Source organism: Pogoniulus pusillus, chromosome 2 (assembly GCF_015220805.1).
Source record: "Pogoniulus pusillus isolate bPogPus1 chromosome 2, bPogPus1.pri, whole genome shotgun sequence".
NCBI lineage: Eukaryota > Metazoa > Chordata > Aves > Piciformes > Lybiidae > Pogoniulus > Pogoniulus pusillus.
The window spans coordinates 48,212,034-48,233,854 of record NC_087265.1 but is presented as its reverse complement, the minus strand read 5'-3'; the positions used below and the strand labels follow the sequence as shown (position 1 = coordinate 48,233,854).

General features: G+C 51.0%; 2 protein-coding genes across 2 annotated transcripts in view; one reads left to right on the top strand and one right to left on the bottom strand.

Annotated features, from left to right (window-relative positions):
- Positions 1–36: 36 nt before the first annotated feature.
- STK11IP (serine/threonine kinase 11 interacting protein) lies at positions 37–21,709 on the bottom strand. The gene is made up of 24 exons (XM_064164371.1): positions 21,481–21,709; positions 21,183–21,385; positions 18,688–18,762; positions 18,275–18,370; positions 17,038–17,145; positions 16,761–16,832; positions 15,658–15,787; positions 15,382–15,485; positions 14,701–14,790; positions 13,025–13,066; positions 12,378–12,545; positions 11,997–12,078; positions 11,541–11,903; positions 11,171–11,361; positions 10,424–10,534; positions 9,011–9,206; positions 7,077–7,559; positions 5,023–5,138; positions 4,751–4,848; positions 4,383–4,561; positions 4,073–4,157; positions 3,564–3,640; positions 1,300–1,526; positions 37–989 (listed from the first exon to the last, which is right to left on the bottom strand). The coding sequence occupies exons 1-24, from the start codon at positions 21,692–21,694 to the stop codon at positions 849–851; spliced, it is 3,651 nt and encodes a 1,216-aa protein (XP_064020441.1). The 5' UTR covers positions 21,695–21,709; the 3' UTR covers positions 37–848.
- SLC4A3 (solute carrier family 4 member 3) overlaps positions 21,641–21,821 on the top strand; it is a 43,620-nt gene continuing 43,439 nt past the window's right edge. The window contains exon 1 of the mRNA XM_064164345.1: positions 21,641–21,808. The gene's annotated coding sequence lies outside the window, so the exon portion shown is untranslated. The remainder of the gene's footprint in view (positions 21,809–21,821) is intronic.

Here is a 21,821-nt window from a genome sequence, read left to right as displayed (position 1 = left end):
AGAGCAGTCCAAGGTGAAGCAAGGAAAATGTGACAGTTCAATAAATATAAGCTTTTATTACAATAGAAAATAGTAAAACTCATGTTAAAATAGACTCTTGCTTTTGGCCTGCTCAGAAAAGCCTGAGCTCTTTACCTGCCTTACCAGGGTCCTGACCCCTAAGTGATGAGCAGCACATTCCCATGCTAAGAGCCTCACAGCTCCTCCCTCCCGTGATGGTGAAAGACTACAGCAGAGGACTGAGCCATATCCTGCCAGGCAGGCAGGTAAGGACTCTCTGTGGGCTTATTAGTACAACATGACTCAACTCCTTGTGCAATCAGGCTCCTCTGTGAAGCAGACAGCTTTAGGGAAGCTGTGGACAAGAGGGAGGGGGAGGAAAAGGGGAAAGGAAAGAAAAAGGCATCAGCAGATAATGGAAGTTGTTCTGAAAAAGCCTGGAAGGCAGCAAAACCACCTGCTAGAAAGACTACCACCCCAAACTGCCTCTGGCCTGCTGCTTGCCTGCATGCCCCACTGAGTATGCTCTGCCTTGGCTCTCCTCTTCCTTCAGTGACCTCCACGTGACCCTGAAGGAGACTAGCAGATACTGCCAAGTTAAAACCCTTGTGTAGCTTATGCAGTACAACAGGAAACACCCTCCACCTCCTCCTTCCAGGGCCAGCCCAGTGCAAATGAGTGACTGTGCAGTCTTCACAACTGTGTGCTCCCCTTCTCCTTCACCACAGAGTCAGAGGCAAATGCAGCAGAGGCCACAGGACAGCAAGGTCAGATGGGAGTGGGAGACACTTTTGCCAGCACAGCAGCACTCTTTGATTCCAGGTCCTGCCTGCCTACAGCCAGCAAGCTCACTCCAGCCCCTGGCACACGACCTCCCGTAGCTCGATGGAGAACATCTCTTCCCAGGGCCTGCGGATCCACTCCACCAGCTCTGCCAGGAGCTTGGGGCACTCCGTGTGGATGTGCCAAGTGCTCTCCACCTTCAGCACCTTAGAGGGAAGAAAGAGAAGGAGGTGAATGATCAGGGCCCGGCCTGAAAGATACTGATCAGCTTTCAGCCACTATTGCCCAGCTCCTCCCCACTGTTAAGTGACATCGCAGTCCTCCCTCTACTGCCGGCCGTGGAAGTATCCCTGCATGACTTCTGTATAGTGACAATTCACTGTGCTCCCCTGCCTCTGTGGTGCAAGCCTGTAGGTTAGGATGGGAGATGACAGCCTCAGGGCACTTGGCAGGAACAGGATCTGAGCACAATGCACCCCCAGCATCTTGTGTGACCCATGACCGCCTCCTGGTTACCTCATCATAAAGCATCAGCTTGATGTCACAAGGACAGAGGCGATAGGTTATGACACTGCTAATACTGCTGATCAGCTGCTTCTCCTTCAACTGGATGGTGCTACTAGAAGGCATTTCTGCCTCACTGTCTTCATCCAAGGAGGGCTGCACCTGCCACTGGTGATCCTCCTCCAGCAGAAACAGCATGGTGCGGGTGCTCAGCAGGGTCACAGGCAAAGCAGATGCCCCTAAAAGGATAGGAAGGAATAGGAGAGGCTTTGCCGAGAGCCTGAGTCACCACAGAGCCAGCTTGGCTTCCCATCCCTCCCCTAGGGAAATCCTTTCCAGCAACAGTAACTGGGTGAATAGCCTTAATCAGCTTCCTGGTTGAAGAGGAGAGACAGTGTAGCTAAATGTGGCTGGGTTTGACCAGCCTGTCCAAGCTCACTGCAGGAGCATGTGTAAGGAAAGCACAGGCTGGACAAGGCTTGCCAGGCAACGTCCTCATGTGAGACAGTAAAAGATCTTTGTATCCTTTGAAATCTTAAACAACACTTCACTGCTACTTAATTAAAGCCTGCAGCTCCAGCTGAAAGGTTGCCTTTCTTGGCCCAAATTCATCTAGCTGCAGATCTCTGATGGTTGAAACAGAAAGCACACATATAAGGTTTAAATACCAAGCTGGGATATGTCATAAGTATGGGCAGGATGCAAGGTAGCTTTGGTAAACTGTAGGGAGGACAAATATCATCCAGATGATTTCAGTGGATGTAAATGAAAAGCATCAGAATTGTGCATAAGTCAGATGCACAGCAACAGAGAATCACCACCAGAACTAGCTAAGGTCACAGTGTCACAAGCTGCTACGGCAACATGATGCCTTTCTCATCCCAGCTCACTCTTGGGAACTAACAGGAGAATCAAAACTGGGATTACAGAATCAAGTAGGTTGGAAGAGAGCTCCAAGCTCATCCAGGCCAGCCTAGCATCCAGCCCTGCCCAACCAACCAGACCATGGCACTAAGTGCCCCAGCCAGGCTTTGCTGGAACACCTCCAGGGACAGCAACTCCACCACCTCCCTGGGCAGTCCATTCCAATGCCAATCACTCTCTCTGCCAACAACTTCCTCCTAACATCCAGCCTAGACCTCCCCTGCCACAACTTGAGCCTGTGTCCCCTTCTTCTGTTGCTGCTTGCCTGGCAGAAAAGACCAACCCCACCTGGCTACAGCCTCCCTGCAGGTAGTTGTATGAGGTCTGCCCTGAGCCTCCTCTGCTGCAGGCTGCACACCCCCAGCTCCCTCAGCCTCTCCTCACAGGGCTCTGCTCCAGGACCCTCCCCAGCCTTGCTGCCCTGCTCTGGACACCTTCCAGCACCTCAACATCTCTCTGCAATGGAGGAGCCCAGAACTGGACACAGCACTCAAGGTGTGGCCTGAGCAGTGCTGAGCACAGGGGCGGAAGAACCTCCCTTGCCCTGCTGCCCACACTCGGGCCAGGATGCCATTGGCTCTTAGTCCTGTCTAACTTGGCAATGAGGCCTCACCTGAAGCTGCAGTCACTGTTGGACACCATATAATCTAGAAAACAGTAGGGTAATAGAAATGCAGTTTATGCTCCTCCTCCCCCAGTGCATTTGTTGAGTTTGAGGAGAGCAATGCACACAGATTAGGGAACAGTTTTCCTGCAGATTCTCTTCCTCTCATACCTCCCCAGTGGCCAATGGTGAACAAGGGAACAAAAGCAGCAACAAATTCAGCACAACATGATTAGCAGCTAGGTTATTTTTTTCATGCTGGAATTGTTTACTGAAGACTCAAATCCCAGGTTTATCACATCTGGCCTTCAGCAAGCCCTGGAAACAGAATTTGATGGGCTCCAGCAGGCTCCTTCTGTCTCAGGTTCCAGACACCTGCTCCTGTTTTCCAAAACCAAGGAACCTTTCAACTCCTCACACAAAGCTGATCCCTCAGCTTGGGGCAATGATCCAGTCCTAAAAGTAACCTTCAGCTTCCCAGAATATTCCAAGTTGTCACCACATCTAGTGTGCAAGATGAACTGCTCCCTAAAGCCTGGACTTTGAAGCAGAAGAGGGCTGAGAGACCCACTGGATATTCCAGAAGCAGCATGCTACTGTCCTACAGGTCTGAACACTGAAAACAGAGCCCTCACCCGTGCCCCTGCCCCATCTCACTGCTGGACCAAGGGCCTGTCTCTTTACCCACAGACTGCACAGAGCAAAGAGCAGAAGGTGTGGGACATCTGGCCACTGAGATCTCCTGTACCTTGGATCAGGTAGGCCAGCAGGTAGAAGCAGCAAGTGTCATCCGCAGAATCTGTGGTCTTGGGGTCCAGCAGAGGCCTGGAGGAGATGAGACAGTGGCCCAGTCAAGAAAGAACTGCTTCCAGTCCAAGTTTGCTGTCATCTAGCTACTGTTCACTGTCCTTTTGGAGAAGGAGGACCCATCTCCTCCAGATGCTGCAAAATTCCTCTCTCCTGTACCTCTGCCTGCCACTTTTCCAGCTAGGAACCAGCTGCTGCCCTATACCCTCCCATTTTCCTCCCTCTGTTATATTCTGCTCAGGCTCCTTCAAGAGAGCTGGAGTTGCCCTGCCTGGCTCACCTCCTGTGCAGCAGACATCTAAGCCAGCTGCCTTGAACCTGCAAGACAGGTCTGGCTGCTACTCCAGCAGTGTCCCCTCCTGTGCTGCCCTATTTTGCTCCCCAGACACTGCTGGACAGGCAGACATCCTCCTCTCTCCAAAACCCCAACCTCTCAGAGCATGTTCTTACCATAGCCAATGCTGTGGATTCATTTCCACAGTGGGGATTTCCTTCACCTTACTCCTGTGTTTAGCAGGCAGTTCTTGCATGAGGCCTAAAAAGGGAGAGTGTAGATGTCATTTACTGCAAGCCCAAGGGCAGTACATGACAGCTCAGGATGGTTTTCTAGCCTACTGAGTGGCACTGGAAGTTATGCTGCCAGTTCGGGTTCTCCACCAACCTTTTCTCTGGCAAGTAGTTTTCCAACATCCATCCCATTACAGCCCTCCTGGTCACTCTCCCTGATCCCAGCCCAGGCCCACTACAGCTCTACTCTTACATGTCAAGGTCTGCAGGAACTGGTCACAGCAGCTTTGGTTGCGGATCAGCAGGTTGTAGGAGGCTTTTGGGTTCTCAAACTCCATTCGCAAGCTCTGGTGGCAGAGTCCCACTTCCAGATGGGAGATGTCAGACAGGTAGTAAGAGTCATTCTTCTTCAGCCAGTCTGCAGGTTGTCCCCTAATCACAGAGCACAGTTCTCAGCTGCAGCAGGCTGCCCCACCTCCTCTCCCACATCAGAGTGCAGCAGAGAGGTTTGCCAGAAGAGCTTTTGCATGGCACCACACCTCCAGGGCAAGGCTGGCACAGGTCGGCACTATCCAGCACTCAGCCTTGCTGCAAGATCTCACTTGCCACCATTCTCCTCACCTGATAGCTCCAGTGACTTCCAGGATGTAAATCTTGAGATCAGAGGCAACCAGGATTGAGAGGAACTCTCCTTGTCGGCCAAACTTCACCATGACCACCTAGAGCACAGCGAGGGTGAGTTATAGCATCGCCTGCCCCCTGCCTGCCTACCCAGGGAAAGGACTACCACATTTCATCTCCCTTCACATCCCACAGGCTCTGGATGCAGAACTTTTAGAGTGCCAGTATAAGGACAGCCAAGGAGCTGTAGAAGTGGTGCTGCAGGAGCTCACCTTGAGGAAGAACTGGAACTCCTCAGTGTTCTCCTCAAAAATGTCCATATCCAGGTAGAGCTTCAAGCGATGATCCACAGCGTGGAAGTCCCTTGTGTTCAAGATGCTGTTCACAGCTGAGGAGAGCAAAGGGTAGGGTTGACACTTTGTCCACCAACCAGGTGCTGCCCAAGCACTCCAGGGCAGCAGTATCACCCCCCTCCACCCTCCTCTGCACAGTTGCTTCCATCAAGTCTCTCCTCAAGACAAAGGGCTAAGGCTAGGGCTTTCCAGGACACAGGTCTCAATGTGGAGACAAGGGACTTCATCACACCCAGCATTTACTGTTTCAGATAGATAACATTTTGGCCTAACCCATCTTTAAGCTATGTTCTACTGTTTAGTCACAGGAGGACACTGCTTTGCTACCCATTTTGGCAGGCAAGCAACTCTTTATCACACAGCCAGAAAGACATTTCTCATTTGATGCTCAGAGGGCTGCAGCAGCTCTGCTGTGAGCACAGACTGAAAGAGTTGGGGCTGTGCAGGCTGGAGGAGAGGAGACTCCCAGGTGACCTTCTTGTGGCCTGCCAGGATCTGAAGGAGGACTACAAAAAAGCTGGGAAGGGACTTCTGAGGCTGTCAGGGAATGTCAGGAGTGGGGGGAATGGAGCAAAGCTGGAGGTGGGGAGAGTCAGAGTGGATGTGAGGAGGAAGTTGTTGAGCATGAGAGTAGTGAGAGGCTGGAATGGGTTGCCCAGGGAGGTGGTTGAGGTCCCATGGCTGGAGGTGTTTCAGGCCAGGCTGGCTGAGGCTGTGTGCAGCCTGCTCTAGGGTAGGGTGTCTCTGGGCATGGCAGGGGGGTTGGAACTGGCTGCTCCTTGTGGTCCCTTCCAACTCTGACTGATTCTGTGATTTCAGCTGCTGTTAGCTCAGGTCTGCAATTTGAACTCTGACTTCAACTGTGGTAAGGTTAAAGGGGAATCAGGAAAACACCAACAAAACTGTTTAAGAACACAATTAAGTTTGTCATGCAATTGTATGACCAAATGATTTACTTCTCAAGAGCACACATTTCCCAGCACAGCCTGTTCTCTGCCAGAAACACTGCGCCAATCAACTCCCCAGCAGAAGCCTTTTCATGGGCTCAGGTTTAACCTGTGACTGTGCAATTTGACTCCAAAAGCAAAGGCTGCTTTATTTCTCACACTTCATAGAATCAGAGAATCAACCAGGTTGGAAGAGACCTCCAAGCTCATCCAGTCCAACCTAACACCCAGCCCTGGCCAATCAACCAGACCATGGCACTAAGTGCCACTTACAGAAATTCTAAACACTGGCTCTACACTAACTCCTCTTTAGAGGCACAACAGTCTTAGAAGGCTGAGGGAGATGTCTGCAGATCAAGAAGCTGGAAGGTTTGCAACTCAGGACTAGGTTGCAGTGGCAATGGCCACTTGGTAGGCTGTGATCATCTCCATAGCTCCTTTCCAACTTCAGTTATTCTGTAAATCAGATGTCTGATGCCCAAGCAAAAGCAACAGCAACAGCCCAAGCAATTTTTGGCTACATCAAAAATCCAAGAGCCTTCACAAAAAGCATTTGTGGGCCTCCTAATAACTGCTGTCTTGCACAAAAGTGATGGCACAGCCAGCACATGCTCCTTTCTTTTGGACAGGCTTTGCCATCTGGAGTTCCTGAAGACCACCGAGGAAAACACATGTAGCTGTAGAGTCGCTAACTAGAGGCTCCTAGGAACACAGCAGCCTCACACTGCACTGAAGCCAGGGCACAGAAGGAGAAGTTGTGCAAGCTGTTCTCACAAGGTAACGCTGCAGCTGGCAGCTCAGTGCTGCCACAGGAACCGCCGCGTCTGTAACCCAGCAGTACACCTCCCGAACAAAACCCTCTTCCTCAAGCCTGAGCAATACCAGGGATCAGGAGCTGACTCCGTTTTTCCAGTCTTCAGGCACGAAGATTGAACAAAGAGGGGAATGAAGAACTCAGCTCACAAGAACCAAGGTTACACTTGATGAGCACCCCCCTAAACCCTGCAGGGCTCTGCACGTACTCACCAGGACTCAGATTCCACGTTTCCTCAGACTCAGAGTTCAAAGAGAGCTGGGAAGGAGTGGGCCCACGAGAAACACTGTAACGGTAGCTGCCCATCAAGCTGCTTCCATTGGTGTCTACGTGGTTGAGGGACAAGTACTGGCTCCTTGTGCCCAGCTCCCTCTGACCACAGTCCCCGTCTGAACTGCGGGAGCTGGAGCGGAGAGCGCTGCCATCGTGGGCACCACTCAGTTCTGGGGTCCTGGTGCTGGTATCCATCTCCAAGCTGTCCTCCCTGCCGATGAAGAGCTTCCCACTCCCACAGGGTGCTTCCTCCGGGCCCTCTTGCTGGCTGCCTCCCTCCAGGACAGAGTCTGACAGATCCTCACTCGTGCTGTCGGGGCCAGGAGCCAAAGGTGTGCTGGAGTACCCCTCTGAAGGCAGGATGACCACATGGTCACTGCAACAACTGGGACAGGCTATGGGCTCACCAGGTGCTGCAGCATCTGTGGAAGATGTTGTCAGGCATGAAGAAAAAACAGAGCAGCTCTCCCCCAACAAGACTTTAGTTTTGGTTTTCCCCCCTCTGCAAACTGCCCCTGCCAAAGCAGACAGTAGAGGAGCTTGTTCAGCAACTCTGTTCACAGTCATGTCCTCCACACCTCCCATTCTGAGTCAATGAGAAATTCCAGATCAGTGCCAACATTCATCTGAAACAGGTAACTGCTCAGGTTTAGGGTGACCAGAGTGTGCTGTAGTTGCACATGAAACCACATCAGGGGTTTGGCTCAGTGACTTCCCTCTGCTTTGTGACCACAAGTGCTCACATAAACTCTCAAAGCCAAGCTTATGACCAGTTCCAACTTTCCTCAGCCACCTCTATCCCTACCTCAGTTTATCTTCTAGCCAGCCAAACCACAAGCATGCCATGTCCTTCTTCCAGCTGCCTTTATCCCTCCTGACCCCAATTCCTGATGCTTCACACAGACTAGAGCAGACTCAGCTGGATCTTGGAACTCGCACTATGCTGTTGCAGGGCTGAAAGCATCCCAGAGTGGTAGTAGCGCTGCAGGCAGGACAACATCTCTACCCTTACTACAGTGCATTGTCAATCAAGCAGCATCTTCCAAGCTAATGCTGGGCACTTCACACTTCAAATATAAGCTGAGCTTTGAAGAAATCAGGAATCAGAAGATGCCTACTCAGCACTTGGCACGGTTCAGCTGGAAAAACACATCTAGTCTCAGACACCCAAAGAAAACTGTGGACAAATGGGAAGGAGTACAAAGGAGACCAGCAGGAGCAACAGCTTTGTATAAGATATGAGTGACAGGCAAATTATCTAGGGAGTTGAGCTTATTTAGTCTAGAGGACAGAAGACAGGACTGGTAGCAGGGGTAGAACAATGGACCTCAAATACAAAGAAAGGAATAAATCATTCCATGTAAGGGAAGCAAGAGTGGGCTTAAGATCACAGTCAGGGAAACTCAGACACCAGTAAAACCACCAGAACCCTAACCTAACGGCCAAGCTTTTACCTGAAATACTGGAGAAGATTCTCCAGAAGCCTCTGCTAGCAAAAGGCCTTTAGAACAAAGTAGTGTCTGTGGCAGAACTGACCCCAGTTTGAGCAGGACAAGAGATTACACGACCTTTAACACCGCTCCCAGACTTCAGATTTCTGTGCACCATCTGCCATTTCCAGCAGTTCTATTCTCTCCCAGACCCCAGGCCACCCAAAACAAGGATGCTGTTAAGTCACCTTAAAACAGTGACTTATTCCTGCTAGTGCACAAGGCAGGGTCCTCTCAGTACAAGTGGGCCAAGCAGGAGTACACCTCACAAGGTTTAATTCCAGTACAGCCTCTCTTGTAAGTTCCATACTGAACACCACAGCTGCTACTTTGGCAGTCTGCCTGAGATAGGTAGCATCCTTTTTCTGGGCACTACATCCTACCTGGATGTGACATGGCCAGACTCTCCAGGATTTTGGCATCTTCAGCCTCTGAAGGATAAGAACTTTTGTGCCAGGGAACCAGGGACTGAGAAAACTCCTGCTTGCATTTCAGGCACTGGAGCTTTGTGGATCCCTTCTCCTGGTCTTGATTTCGCCGATTCTCTTCAACAGCTGGGGACAACACTTCAAGGACACACTAGAAAGGAGTGGCACAGGAAAAGAGTGCTAGCAGGCAGCTCTAAATGCCCAAATGGAAGCAAGCCTCTGACATCAGCAAGTCTCATGTGCCTCATGACAGCATTTCAGAGCGCAATGGGTCCCAGGCCATTTCCCAACTAAATGGGTAGCACAGCCAGCATGGGCAAGACTCACCAAAAGCACAGAGCTTCAGCATAGCAGACCAAGAGAACCTGGTTTTGCAGGTGTGTGCCTTGTACCTATATACTGACAGGCTCTCTCTGGAACTCTCTGGTCTCATAACTCCCAAAAGCACAGAGCTTCAGCACAGAAGACCCAGAGAACCTGGTTTTGCAGGTGTGTGCCTTGTACCTACATACTGACAGGCTCTCTCTGGAACTCTCTGGTCTCAAAACTCCCAAAAGCACAGAGCTTCAGCACAGAAGACCCAGAGAACCTGGTTTTGCAGGTGTGTGCCTTGTACCTACATACTGACAGGCTCTCTCTGGAACTCTCTGGTCTCATAACTCCCAAAAGCACAGAGCTTCAGCACAGAAGACCCAGAGAACCTGGTTTTGCAGGTGTGTGCCTTGTACCTACATACTGACAGGCTCTCTCTGGAACTCTCTGGTCTCAAAACTCCCAAAAGCACAGAGCTTCAGCACAGAAGACCAAGAGAACCTGGTTTTGCAGGTGTGTGCCTTGTACTTACACATACCAACAGGCTCTCTCTGGAACCCTGGTCTCAAACTCCCATCTATTTCTGTATTCTCTGTAACAACTTGTTTAAATATACCCAAATAACAGTACCTCGAGAAAAACACTTGGATTTGAGACCAGAGCTAGCTCAGCAGCTGTACAGACCAGAGCTACCAAAGCACTGCCACCATCCAAAGGGTTAGGGCAGCCTACCCTGCACTCAGCACCCAAGAAACGCTCTGTTGCACATGCACAACAAGTAAGGGTCACTAACTCAACTACTAACTTTTCTTCCCACAAAGCACCCTTTATGACCAGGAGCTCCACTGCCCGTGGCCATGCTCACAGGGCCCTCCACCGGTCATTTGTGCAGCAGGATACATCCACATCCCGAGCTAACAGGTCAGTCATGGGCTGCTACAGGGCAGCAGATGCACAGGTACTTGGAGAATAGGGGCCCTGCACTGCCAAGAAGAATTCTGTGTCTTCCAGTAGCACTGCCTGGCTCCCCAAGCCTCCCCCTCCAGCCTGTCCTACCTGCAGGCACTGCTCCGGGCAGTCATCGAGCACCACATATTTGCGCCTCTGCCGGTCCTTGCGGATGTAGCTGAAGTGCAATGTGAGGACAGGGAAAACTTGCTCCAGGTCCTGTAGGAGACAGAAAACACCAGTTCTAAAGGAGGACACAGCAGGCAGAAGGAAAAAAAAAGGAGTTGGAAGTTCTGGAGGAAAAGAGAGAAATCAGAGAAGCCTGTGAAGGAGGTGTCCAGGCACACACTGGGAGTTAAAATCCTGCCACAGGGAAAATGATTTCCAAACTCCCTTTCTAAAGCAAAATAGGGCTAGGAGTGGTACAGCCTGCACACAGAGCGGGTGGAAAAGCTACCAGTAGCTTTCTGAGCTCAGTGCTTCACTGTCCAAGAAAAAGTACAGTCCGCACACAGTCCTCCAGGGCCAGGGGTAATGTCCCACTGAAGAATGGTTGGGAAGGAGGTCCCTGTTTCACTTAGGCTCCTCAAGAGTCTCTCATTCCTGTGCTCTGGAACAAATCCAGCCATCAGCTTTAACTTCAGCTTTGGAAGAGAATTGGCGCTGGCTTTTGCTGCATTATCAGAGGTACTCTAAGCCATACAGATGCTGTCAGACACACATGCTTCGGGTGAAAAAGGTGCCCATGCAATCAGGCTTTGCAGGAGCTAGGAAAAGACCTGACAGGGCTAAAGCCAGAATGCTGGGGCACACAGGGAGCAAGATGCCAAAGGCTCCCCCAGAGGCCTAACTCACCATCCTCTTCCAGTTCATCTCAGAGGTTTCCACCTTCTGCAAACATTTCAGCTCCAGCTTGTGGAGGACTCTGCCAGCCTTCAGTTCCACCTCGACCACATGTTTAGCTGTGACTCGCAGAAAGATCCAGTCTGGTTCTGGGTCCCCATCACCTTCTATTTGGCTTACCAGCACTGGCTGGCAGAGGTCCACTGCCAAACAAGAGAGTGTAGGTCACTACAAACAGCAGCCCTTCAGGCCTGCTTGAGCCAAGTCATTAGAATTCCCACAGTACTGGGCAGCACAACAGTGCCTCAGAAACACTGCATTTGACCCTTCTGTTCTATTGTCACCTAAGCCCTCAAGCACAGCAGTGAAAGGACTTGATTACCTTCTGGCTTCTCCTCTTCTTCCTCCCCCAGCATTAGCTCATCTGTCTCCTCTTCTCCCCTCTGTTCTTCTACAGGCTCATCCAGCTGTACTTCAGGCTCTTCCTCCTTCTCAATATCATGGAAAGGAGGGGAGGATTCTTTCTGTGATACCTGTGGTGTTCCCTGCTCTGGGTCAGAGCTCTCACTCTGCAAGTCCATTGCAGCAGGTCTGCCTGTGGTTTCAACTGCAGAACGGCTACGGCAGATGACTGCTGCTTGGTCATGCTCCTCCAGGTGTCTCTTGTACTGCAGCCAGTCAACACCAAAGCGATCTCTGAAGCTGTCCAAGCGTTTCATCTCCTTCTGATGCTGTAGGACCAGGCCTGCAGAGAGAAGTATGACAATAGTCACCATGCCAGAGCACTCCTCTGACTGTGGGCAGCTCAGCTGCTGTGTTTCTGGGGGAGAAGCCTCACCAGCAGACAGTGGCAGAGCCTGGGGCTCATGTTCTGTGTCGCTGGGCTCCGAAATACTTGCTCTGCGCACTTTGACTTTTCCCTGGAATAAACAGGACAAGAATAGTTGGGAAGCACCAGACCAACCAAAAGAGCATCTGATGAGACACTCTGCCAAGCTGAAGGGATCATAGCTGTTACAGTGCAGAAGCACACCATGAACCACTTGTCACAGTATATCAAGAGTGGAGTCCAGCCCTCTCTTGACACACAGCAGCGCAGAGGCTTGCCGCCACACCAGCAGCACAAGACCACACCCCACGGCGTGCAGCTTTCACTTTGAGGTAGCCCCTTCACCCAACACCCCAAATATGTGGTTAAGAAGCTATCTTGATCCCAGACCTTGCTTTTCTTCCGAGGTGGTCTGGCAGCCACATTCTCTGCTGGTGACTGACTGTCACTGAAGTCTGCAGCACAGGAACTGTCCAGAGCACTGCGGTCCAGTGCGGTCTTCTCTGAGGTAGAAGTATGGATGGACTGTGACACACTTTGCACAAGTCTTGGAAGGTGCTACAGCCAAAAGAGAACACTGCATGCTGAGAGCAAAGGGGAAACAAGATAACCAAGCCACAGCTCATGCTACACAACTTCCCTGCTCCTCACCCCAAACTTTCGCCATCTCAGTTGAAGAGGCTGAGTGGATTGTTTATCACGACCACTCCTGCTCAAGTTAACCTCTGCCTCTCTTAAAAACAGCAGATGGTAAATTGGTGTTTTTTTCCCTAACATGTAATCAAAGTGTCAAGTGCCAGATAGCACCTGAAGAGGAAAAAGGTCAGGCTCCAAGTTCTGCAAGACTACACAGGACAGAACAATTACAATGGCCAGGCCAAACAATTGTTAGGAATAAGCATGGACTGAGCCAAAATAAACTGTGTCAAAGAGTCAAAGCAGCCCATAAGGATTTATTGGGACACATCACAACACAAAACCCTGCCACAGTTCCCCTCCCAAAGTCAGTAAGATCTGTTTACAGCAAGTACTCTTACCATTATGTCCGAGGAAGAAAGTGGCTGCCCGTCCAAGAGGAACTGTAATTAAAGACCCATTTGCAGTCAGATTACATCTCACTGGCACATACTCAGAACAACATCTGCTGGCTGGCTCCTATTCCTGTTCAGACCACCCTAAGGTTGGGAGCCCTGGCACAAAACTGCGCAGACTACCAGAAACAACCCTGTTCCTGCCTATCCATCACTCCTTTAGTTGTAGCTACCTGACCTAACAGCATATCTAGGCAGAAGGGAACATTGTGGTTTTCCTGTTTACAGACTTTATGATCCCAGAAATGTACCCAAGACAATCTTGTGGAAGAGAGACAAAAAGATTATTCTTGATTCTATGATTCTACAATGATGCAAGAATTGTTTTGAAAGGTGCTTTCATCTCAAAGTTTGTACCCTACTTCTAGCCCAAGTTTACCTAGCTTCCAGTAAGCTGAACTCAGTGAAAGCTTGGGCCAAGATGTAGTTTGAAGAGATTAAATGCAGCCATTTACCAGTAACATGAAGGGTAGAGCAGCTCTAGAACACCTCTGAGCATTAAGAAGCAAGTGTACTTTGCTACACCACCAGAATGCTCTGTCAGCTTCTTTATTTAAACCCAGATTACCTAGAATTGACCTAAACATCAGAGGTGGCACCTAGCTGAGAGAAGAGTGATGGGGAGAAACTGAGAGCTGGCCAGAGGAGTATGTAATTAGTCCCGGTGGGCCAAGTTCCTCCTTTGAAAAGTTCAGCCACATAACCACCATCTAGCAGGAGCAGAGTGAAATTTTGGGACCATCACTGAGTAAAACTGATAAAGTGGACAATGAAGATGTGTTAAGATCTGAGGTCTTGTAAACCTGAGGCCAGGGTTCAACTCTGGTTGCTCTAACCAGTACATCACATGAACATTTCAGGATCAACTACCACAAAAGCCAAACAAACCATAAACCAGTCACCACTGTTAGGTCACTGGAATAAATCAGAGAATCAGAGAATCAGCCACCTTGGAAGAGACCTCCAAGCTCATCCAGTCCAACCTAGCACCCAGCCCTGCCCAAGCAACCAGACCATGGCACTAAGTGCCTCATCCAGGCTTTGTTTCAACACCTCCAAGGACAGAGACTCCACCACCTCCCTGGGCAGCCCATTCCAATGCCAATCACTCTCTCTGACAACAACTTCCTCCTAACATCCAGCCTAGACCTCCCCTGCCACAACTTCAGACTCTGTCCCCTTCTTTTGTTTCTGGTTGCCTGGCAGCAGAGCCCAACCCCACCTGGCTACAGCCTCCCTTCAGGTAGTTGTAGACAGCTCTGCCCTGAGCCTCCTCTTCTGCAGGCTGCACACCCCCAGCTCCCTCAGCCTCTCCTCACAGGGCTGTGCTCCAGATCCCTCACAGCTTCATTGCCCTTCTCTCAACACCTTCCAGCTCCTCAACATCTCTCTTGAATTGAGGAGCCCAGAACTGGACACAGCACTCAAGGTGTGTCCTGAGCAGTGCTGAGCACAGGGGCAGAAGAACCTCCCTTGTCCTGCTGCCCACACTGCTCCTGAGCCAGCCCAGGAATCTTTAGGTTTATGAAATCTTTAGGTTTATGAAGTTCTCTCCCCTCCTGAGTGCCAGAACACCCTACACCCTCAACAGCCAGGGCAGATGGCACATTGTGAGTACTCACAGAGGAGGAGGCTGCCCTTGGAGACAGATGTGCAAGGGTTGCAGATCGGTGGCTTTGATGGAACCATAATGGGTTTCCCTCTAAATGCAGCTAGGCAGGGGAAACAGAAAAAATGTTATTAGCAGCAACAGTCTAATATCCAACCTAATCTGCCTGCAGGCTGCAGGCTTTCTCTCTGCCTCAGGAAATGTTCTTGGAGCAGAATGCTGATCAAGCCAGGAGAGGACTAAAGCTTTTACAACGAGTCCTGAAATTTGTTCAGCAAATAGAGAACAAAATTAAAGTACTTCCTAATAGTTCCCATAAATCATTAGGGACTTTTTCCAGTACTGACTCCAAGGAGTGTGGAGAGAAGAATCCTTTGCAGGCTATCTTCCTTCACAAGCACTATAGTGACTGCAGTTATCCTCCCTTAGCCATCTCTGACAACAAAATTCACCAACAGGATTAGGTTCTTTACTGAACCTGACAGCATTAAAAACAGAAAGGGGGAGAATGGAGATGGGTGCACCAAACAAAAGGTTAGCTTGAGCAGGGTGAAGGTTGAAATACGGGTGTCTCTCTAAGGCCTCCTCATCAGCTGGATGCTCAAGAGCTGATCTTTCAAAGCTTTCTTCCTACCAGTCTCCACTTTGCATCCTCTGACCATGACATCTCTAATCTAGCAGGCTCTGTGCTTACTTTTTTTAAGCAGTGCAGAGTGGACAATGGTGCTAACTGGGCATGTTCCAGCAACAGGTTATAAGCCACATCTAGGTGCTGCAAATTCACTAGCTGTTCAACTCCTGCAAACAAAGAGAGAAGCCATCAGCATGCTAGAAGATACAACTTCCCACCTAGCCTCCCCAAAACTGAACCCTAGTCAAAATAGCTATGCTCAACATGTCAAGTTCTGTTCCTTCTCAGGGAAGAGAGAAAGGCCTTGGACTCAGAAATGCTCCTCTCCTGTGGGCTTACCATTAATGCTGTCAAGCTCATTGCTGCGGAGGATCAGAGTCGCCAGCTTGGATCGGCTGAAGATGCCAAGGTCTGGCACCTTGGACAGGAAGTTATAGGCCAGATTGAGGTACTCTAGTTCTGCAAGGGTCTGTTCAGAGAGAAGAGCAGCACTGGATCAGCTGAGACCTTAGCTGAAAGCCTGACCCTGAACTCAAGACAGAGTACCAGCTCTTGCCATTGTTTCCATTCCACCAAGGTCATAGAATCAAGCAGGTTGGAAGAGACCTCCAAGACCATCCAGCCCAACCTAGCACTATTTTTTGTGAGAGGAATTAGATGAAAGGCTGTGAAAAGGAAACAATGCTGATGTCTGCTGCACTCATAGCCTTGCTGAGATGGATAAAAACAAGAACATAAACACAGATAACACAGTGTGGGTCTCTGTCACAGCTGGTGTCTGTGCTTTCTCCCTGGCCTGCTTCTGTGTAACTAATCCTTCTGCTTTCTAACCCCTCTGGCCGAACCTCCAAACTCACCTTGCATGTAAGGCAAACTCTGGGATAAGTTAGAGGGGTGGAAAGGAGGTGGAAGGGTGGTTGGGAGCCCCTCCTGGGGATTCTGGTTTCTGGGAGGGCTGCTGTGCTTCTGTATCACCTTTAACTTGTATATTTCTGTCTCTAGCTGTAGATATTGATTGTCAATATCTGCTTGTATATTGTGCCAAGCTGTGAATATAAACCTTCAATCCTTAATTTTCAGCCAGCTGAGTCTAGTCTAAGTGATTTCCTAAGAGGGGGAGTAACACCCAAACCATCTCTGTGTGTAACCCTGTACTTATCTCACAGCCACACCAGAGTGACAAGGGTGGTACACACAGCTAAGCTCCTTGTCTCAGAGCGGGTGAGGAACACTGCCTTCTCTGCCTCAGAGCCACAGGGGCTGCACATCCAGGACAACACTGTCAAGGCTGCAAGCACTAGCTCTAGATCACCTGCCTGCTGTGCCACAGCTCCAGTTTCTTTGGCTATGCTTCACCTAGCAAGCACACAGTCAACACTGACTGCACTTAGGCAGTGTTCTCACCACACAAGGAAACACTGATGCTCACCTACGATACTCACTGTTAAATGGTGCTCACAATCCTGGATCTTGTTGTGGCTCAAATCCAGGACTCGCAGAGCATTCAGTAATTGCTGAAAGACAAAAACACACTAGAGCAAGTCCTACAAATATCTCTGCTGCAGCATGGAAACTCTGTGCTGCTGGAAGAGGTCAGCAAAATGAACACTGCCCACTCCTTCCCAGCCAGAGCTAGCAGAACCAGTACAGGAGCGTCCAGTTCCTGTCTGTGATCATCACCTCTCCTCCCCTCACCCACACGAGAAGGATGCCACTCACCAGTGAGTTATCCAAGGCAGTGATCGAGTTATAGCTGAAGTTCACAGTGTGTAATTCCAACCATGGCAGAGCACAGCTGAGATCTCCACCACATGCTGATATGATTTCCTAGGAAGAAGCGAGGAGCCATTCCTTATTGAGTATTAGCTGGTGGAGCAACAGCAGATGGGCACAGAACAGTTTGTCTTGAAGTGGCTGGGACACTGTGCCTTACAGACCCTGCTTTGCCCAGAGCAGCAAGGGCTTTCATGTCACTAACTCAAGTATTTGGAGGTGGTGGGAACTACATGGCAAGATATTTAGAATGAAGAGGAGATGCTTTTGCTTCCTACACCCAAGTGGCAATAGTTACCCCGTTATAATTTGCAGGCTTGGAACACTAAGCACAGTGATTCAGGCTAACAAAGGCTTTTTCACACCTCCCTCAAAGCAGAACTAAGACATATGTGCACTGGACAAACAAGCTGTGCTCTGGCAGATGAAAGAAGTTCTCAAAGCATGCCCTATCAGCAGCTCCTGGCCCCAGGCAGGCAGCTGCTTCCGTGCCACGGAGCCCCATGGCTAGCAGAGCCCACGCTACTCAGTTCTCGGTGCCTGGAGCTTCATTTCACATCTCAGAAACCTGCTAGGCACCAGTGCAGATATGCAGGATGCTAGGCACCACCACAGCATTCCCTCTGACAATCACCTCTAATTTAAGGAAACTAATGTCAATCAGGTGCAGGTCTTTGAACGTGGAAACAGCCAGACCCAGAACAGTGAGACCTCACTCATGAATACAGGCTGGAGCCAGGAACCCTGGAGCAGCTAAAAAGGAGACTACAGAGCACTCACATATCCAGCCAGGGAATACTTCAGCATTCCAGAATAGAGAATCATAGAATCAACCAGGTTGGAAGAGACCTCATCCAGTCCAACCTAGCACCCAGCCCTGCCCAATCAACCAGACCATGACACTAAGTGCCTCATCCAGGCTTTGCTTCAACACCTCCAGGGACGGTGACTCCAGCACCTCCCTGGGCAGCCCATTCCAATGCCAATCACTCTCTCTGCCAACAACTTCCTCCTAACATCCAGCCTAGACCTCCCTTGACACAACCTGAAGGGACCAAAAGCCATATACAACAAGGGCTGATCTGATGGTTCCCACTTTCTCCTACATATTCCCTGGGTGAAGGGCTGTGGGATGAAGCTTTTCTCCTGCAGTGTTCCCCACTAGCTGTGTAGAGACACTTACCTCCAGAGTGCTGATGCATTTGCAACAGGTTAGAGATTCCAGCTGAGAATAAACAAACCGCAGCCCTCGGAGGCAGTGTGGAGGGACAGACCTCAGCTGCAGCAGTGATAAGAAAGAACAACATACATCAAAATAAAAGACTACGGTATAAAATTATACTGTGAGCACCACCCAAGGCTTATTTTTGCAAGGGATGTCCCATTTCCTTGCTGGAGTCTCCCTTCTTAGAACAAGCCTTTGCTTATGTCCAAGCTTTACCCCAAGCTAGTGTTGCAGGAGTTTGGACTCAGCCTTCCAGGGAAGTCACAAAAGCCTACACAGCTTTTAGGAGAAGAGGCATTCTGCAACCACAAAGCAAAGCCAGGAAAAGCCTAATAGCAAGACTCAGAGCCAGTTCTGCCTCCTATACTTACTTCGAGATGCCGGAGGGACTTGAAAGGGAAGATCTTCACAGCAGATTGCAACACATAGCTTGACACATGAACGAGCTAAAGAAATCAGAAAAGAAGTCTCATGTCAAGCTCAATCTGTGCTGCAGTACTGCCCTCCTGATGCACTGATCACAGCCCCCCTTGGATAGGCCTCCACCTGCGGCTCAAGTGTTCACTAACAGCTCTCTCCCAATGCTTGTATCGGCAGTCTCCTGGTCCCACAGTTCAAGAGAGGCCAAAGAGAAAGGCGTGTTAGCTAGTGCAAGACCATGGTCTGCCAGACCATAATGCTGCTTTTCTTCTCCCCTGAGCATGTGGCTTCACTACTTTCAGAACCACAGAGAGGTCTGACAGATGGATTCTTCATCAACCAGCACGAACAAATCTTCTATATAAAGGCAAATCTAACTGCTGGAGCTGTGTTTAATGAGTGGCTGAGCTGAACTAGCACACTGGTGGGAGGTGTGGATGTGCACTTCACCAGAACAGGCCAAATAAGGCAAATGGCAAACAGAGCTGGTCTGCAGGATACTTTGAGCATTAGACTGAGTGACCTGCTAACCTCCTCTTTGCATGCAGTAGTGCAGCCACAGGCTCCTTCACCAGAGGTTTGTGAGGCTGTGCACATGTAGCGCAGAGCAGCTTACTCGATCCAGCCTTGCATGCTCTCCATGGACAGTGCAAACCCAGTCCTTTACACTCACTAAGTCAAGTAGTTTATGCCTCCATCGAAGACACCAGAGCACCACTGCAGAGATAATCTCTGCCAGCTACATCCACTTCCATGCAGAAGTGACTCATCAAGCGCAGAACTGACACCCCGAGGCCTCCTCACCACTACCACTTCCACAGTTATAGCCCTGATGGCGATGAATCACTGCCCACTGCGTGCCAGCACTAATGCAGTGTGTTAAGCAGGACCACTTGTAGGAGAAGCTTGCACTGAGAGGCTCTGATGATTCATTTCAGCAAAGTTTATTTCAGGTGCCTGCCCTGCTCCATGTCCTGACTGTCTCCTTTCTCTCCACTCTCTTAAGAATCTGATCAGGCTGATATATAAGTTATTAGTTCATAGAATCAACCAGGTTGGAAGAGACCTCCAAGTTCATCCAGTCCAACCTAGCACCCAGCTCTGTCCAGTCAACCAGACCATGGCACTAAGTGCCTCATCCAGGCTTTTTCTGAACACCTCCAGGGATGGGGACTCCATCACCTCCCTGGGCAGCCCATTCCAGTGCCAATCACTCTCTCTGACAGGAACTTCCTCCTAACATCCAGCCTGAACCTGCCCTGGCACAACTTCAGACTCTGTCCCCTTGTTCTGTTGCTGTTTGCCTGGCAGCAGAGCCCAACCCCATCTGGCTACAACTTCCCTGCAGGCAGCTGCAGGCAGCAATGAGGTCTGCCCTGAGCCTCCTCTTCTGCAGGCTGCACACCCCCAGCTCCCTCAGCCTCTCCTCACAGGGCTGTGCTCCAGGATTATCAGTCCTGCACCACAATGGGGAGCTTCCCTTTCTTTGCTACAGAAGGAATCCATTTTTCAGTTAACACAAGCACTTGTCACAGCATGCTCCTGACTGCAGCATCCCTCCCCACCTCTCCTGCCAAAGGACACGTGTTTCTCCAGGGGCTCTGGGCCCCACTGCAATCTCCATCCTCAGCACACTGACACAAATCCCCCCCAGCAACGTTCAGGTAACCTCTCCAACCTGTATCATACTTCTAATGACATTACAGGCCTAGTGCTTTGCCCCAACACCTCCTGAGCATCACTGTGGAACCTAAGAACAGCTGCTAATTCCCCTCCCAACAGTGCCCCAATGCCGACTACAACCCTGTGCAGCCTCACAACTCATGCCACCTTCCAAAAAGCCCTCTAAAAATTCCCTGACTTTCTACTGTTATCTTTGCAACAGCCTTTTTAAAGTTAAGGACACACTACCAGCCCTATCCCACACTACCACACAAATCTACTCCTGCCACTGCCCAGGCAGGAACACGTAATGAGCAGAAGGTCTCAGGGCAGTGGGGGCACACATCTAACTGCTCTGCCCAAATAACCTGGGCTCTGCTGCCTCCAGCCAATCAATCACCACTCAAGAGAGTGCTCAGCTGTGCTCAGCTGCCAGATACTGCCGGAATTGCTCAAGCATGTCAGGAAATAATCATCTTCCCAACAATGTCAACACCTCACCAAGGTCAAAACCTAATTAACCCCTGCTGAACCTGGTTTTCACTCTTTAAAAAGCTTCCCTCGGAACGGCACGACTGATTACAGACGAAGTAGCTACACCCAAGGATGCTGAACTACGACCCCACGCAAGGGAACTGCTCAACCTACGCGGCAGGCACATAAGACAGCACCGGTGGGCACCAGGGGAGGCCGCTCTGAAGCAGGCAGCTGTGTTTGCCACCGTCACTGGCCAACCCTGCAGTCCTCCTGGCCCCGAACATGCCCAGTCACAGCGGGTACCGACCTTCAAGGAGTGAGTCTTCTGCAGGACGTCGAAGAGGAACTGTGCCTGGAGGATGGCGGCGGTCTCGGCGGGGTGCGAAGGCAGCGCCACGAAGCCCCGGTTCTGGTTGCGGAAGCCCAGGTGCTGCTCGAAGACCCGCGTAAGGTGCTGCAGGGTTGGGGTGAGCAGCGTCAGCGTGCTGGAGCCGTCCAGGACGAGGTCTCCTGCGGAGAAACGAAAGCACAGGACGGGCCGTACGCGCGGCCGCCCCCACTCCGGGGCCTTCACCCCGGGCAAACCCAACGGGTCCCACGCTTACCCGCGTCCTGCAGAAGCCGCGCCAGGCCGCGCACCAGCGTCTCCGCCGCCGCCATCGGCAGGGGGCCGCCAGGCGGAGGTGGTCGCGACCCGGTTGGGCACAGCCCGCGCCGCCGCCGGCGGCACTTCCGCGTTACCACAGAGACGCAGCCTTCCGCCGCACCACCGAGGCGGCCGCCGCAGCTAGAGCGCCGCCGCTTACATCCGGTTGCCATGGAGCCCGCCCCAGCGTCCCCCCTCCCGTCCGTCGGGGCCCGCGGCCCCCGCCCCGCCGCCCTCACCCCGTGCTGCCGGGGAGCTCCCAGCGCCGTCGCTCCGGAGCCTCACCGGTAAGCCGGCAGC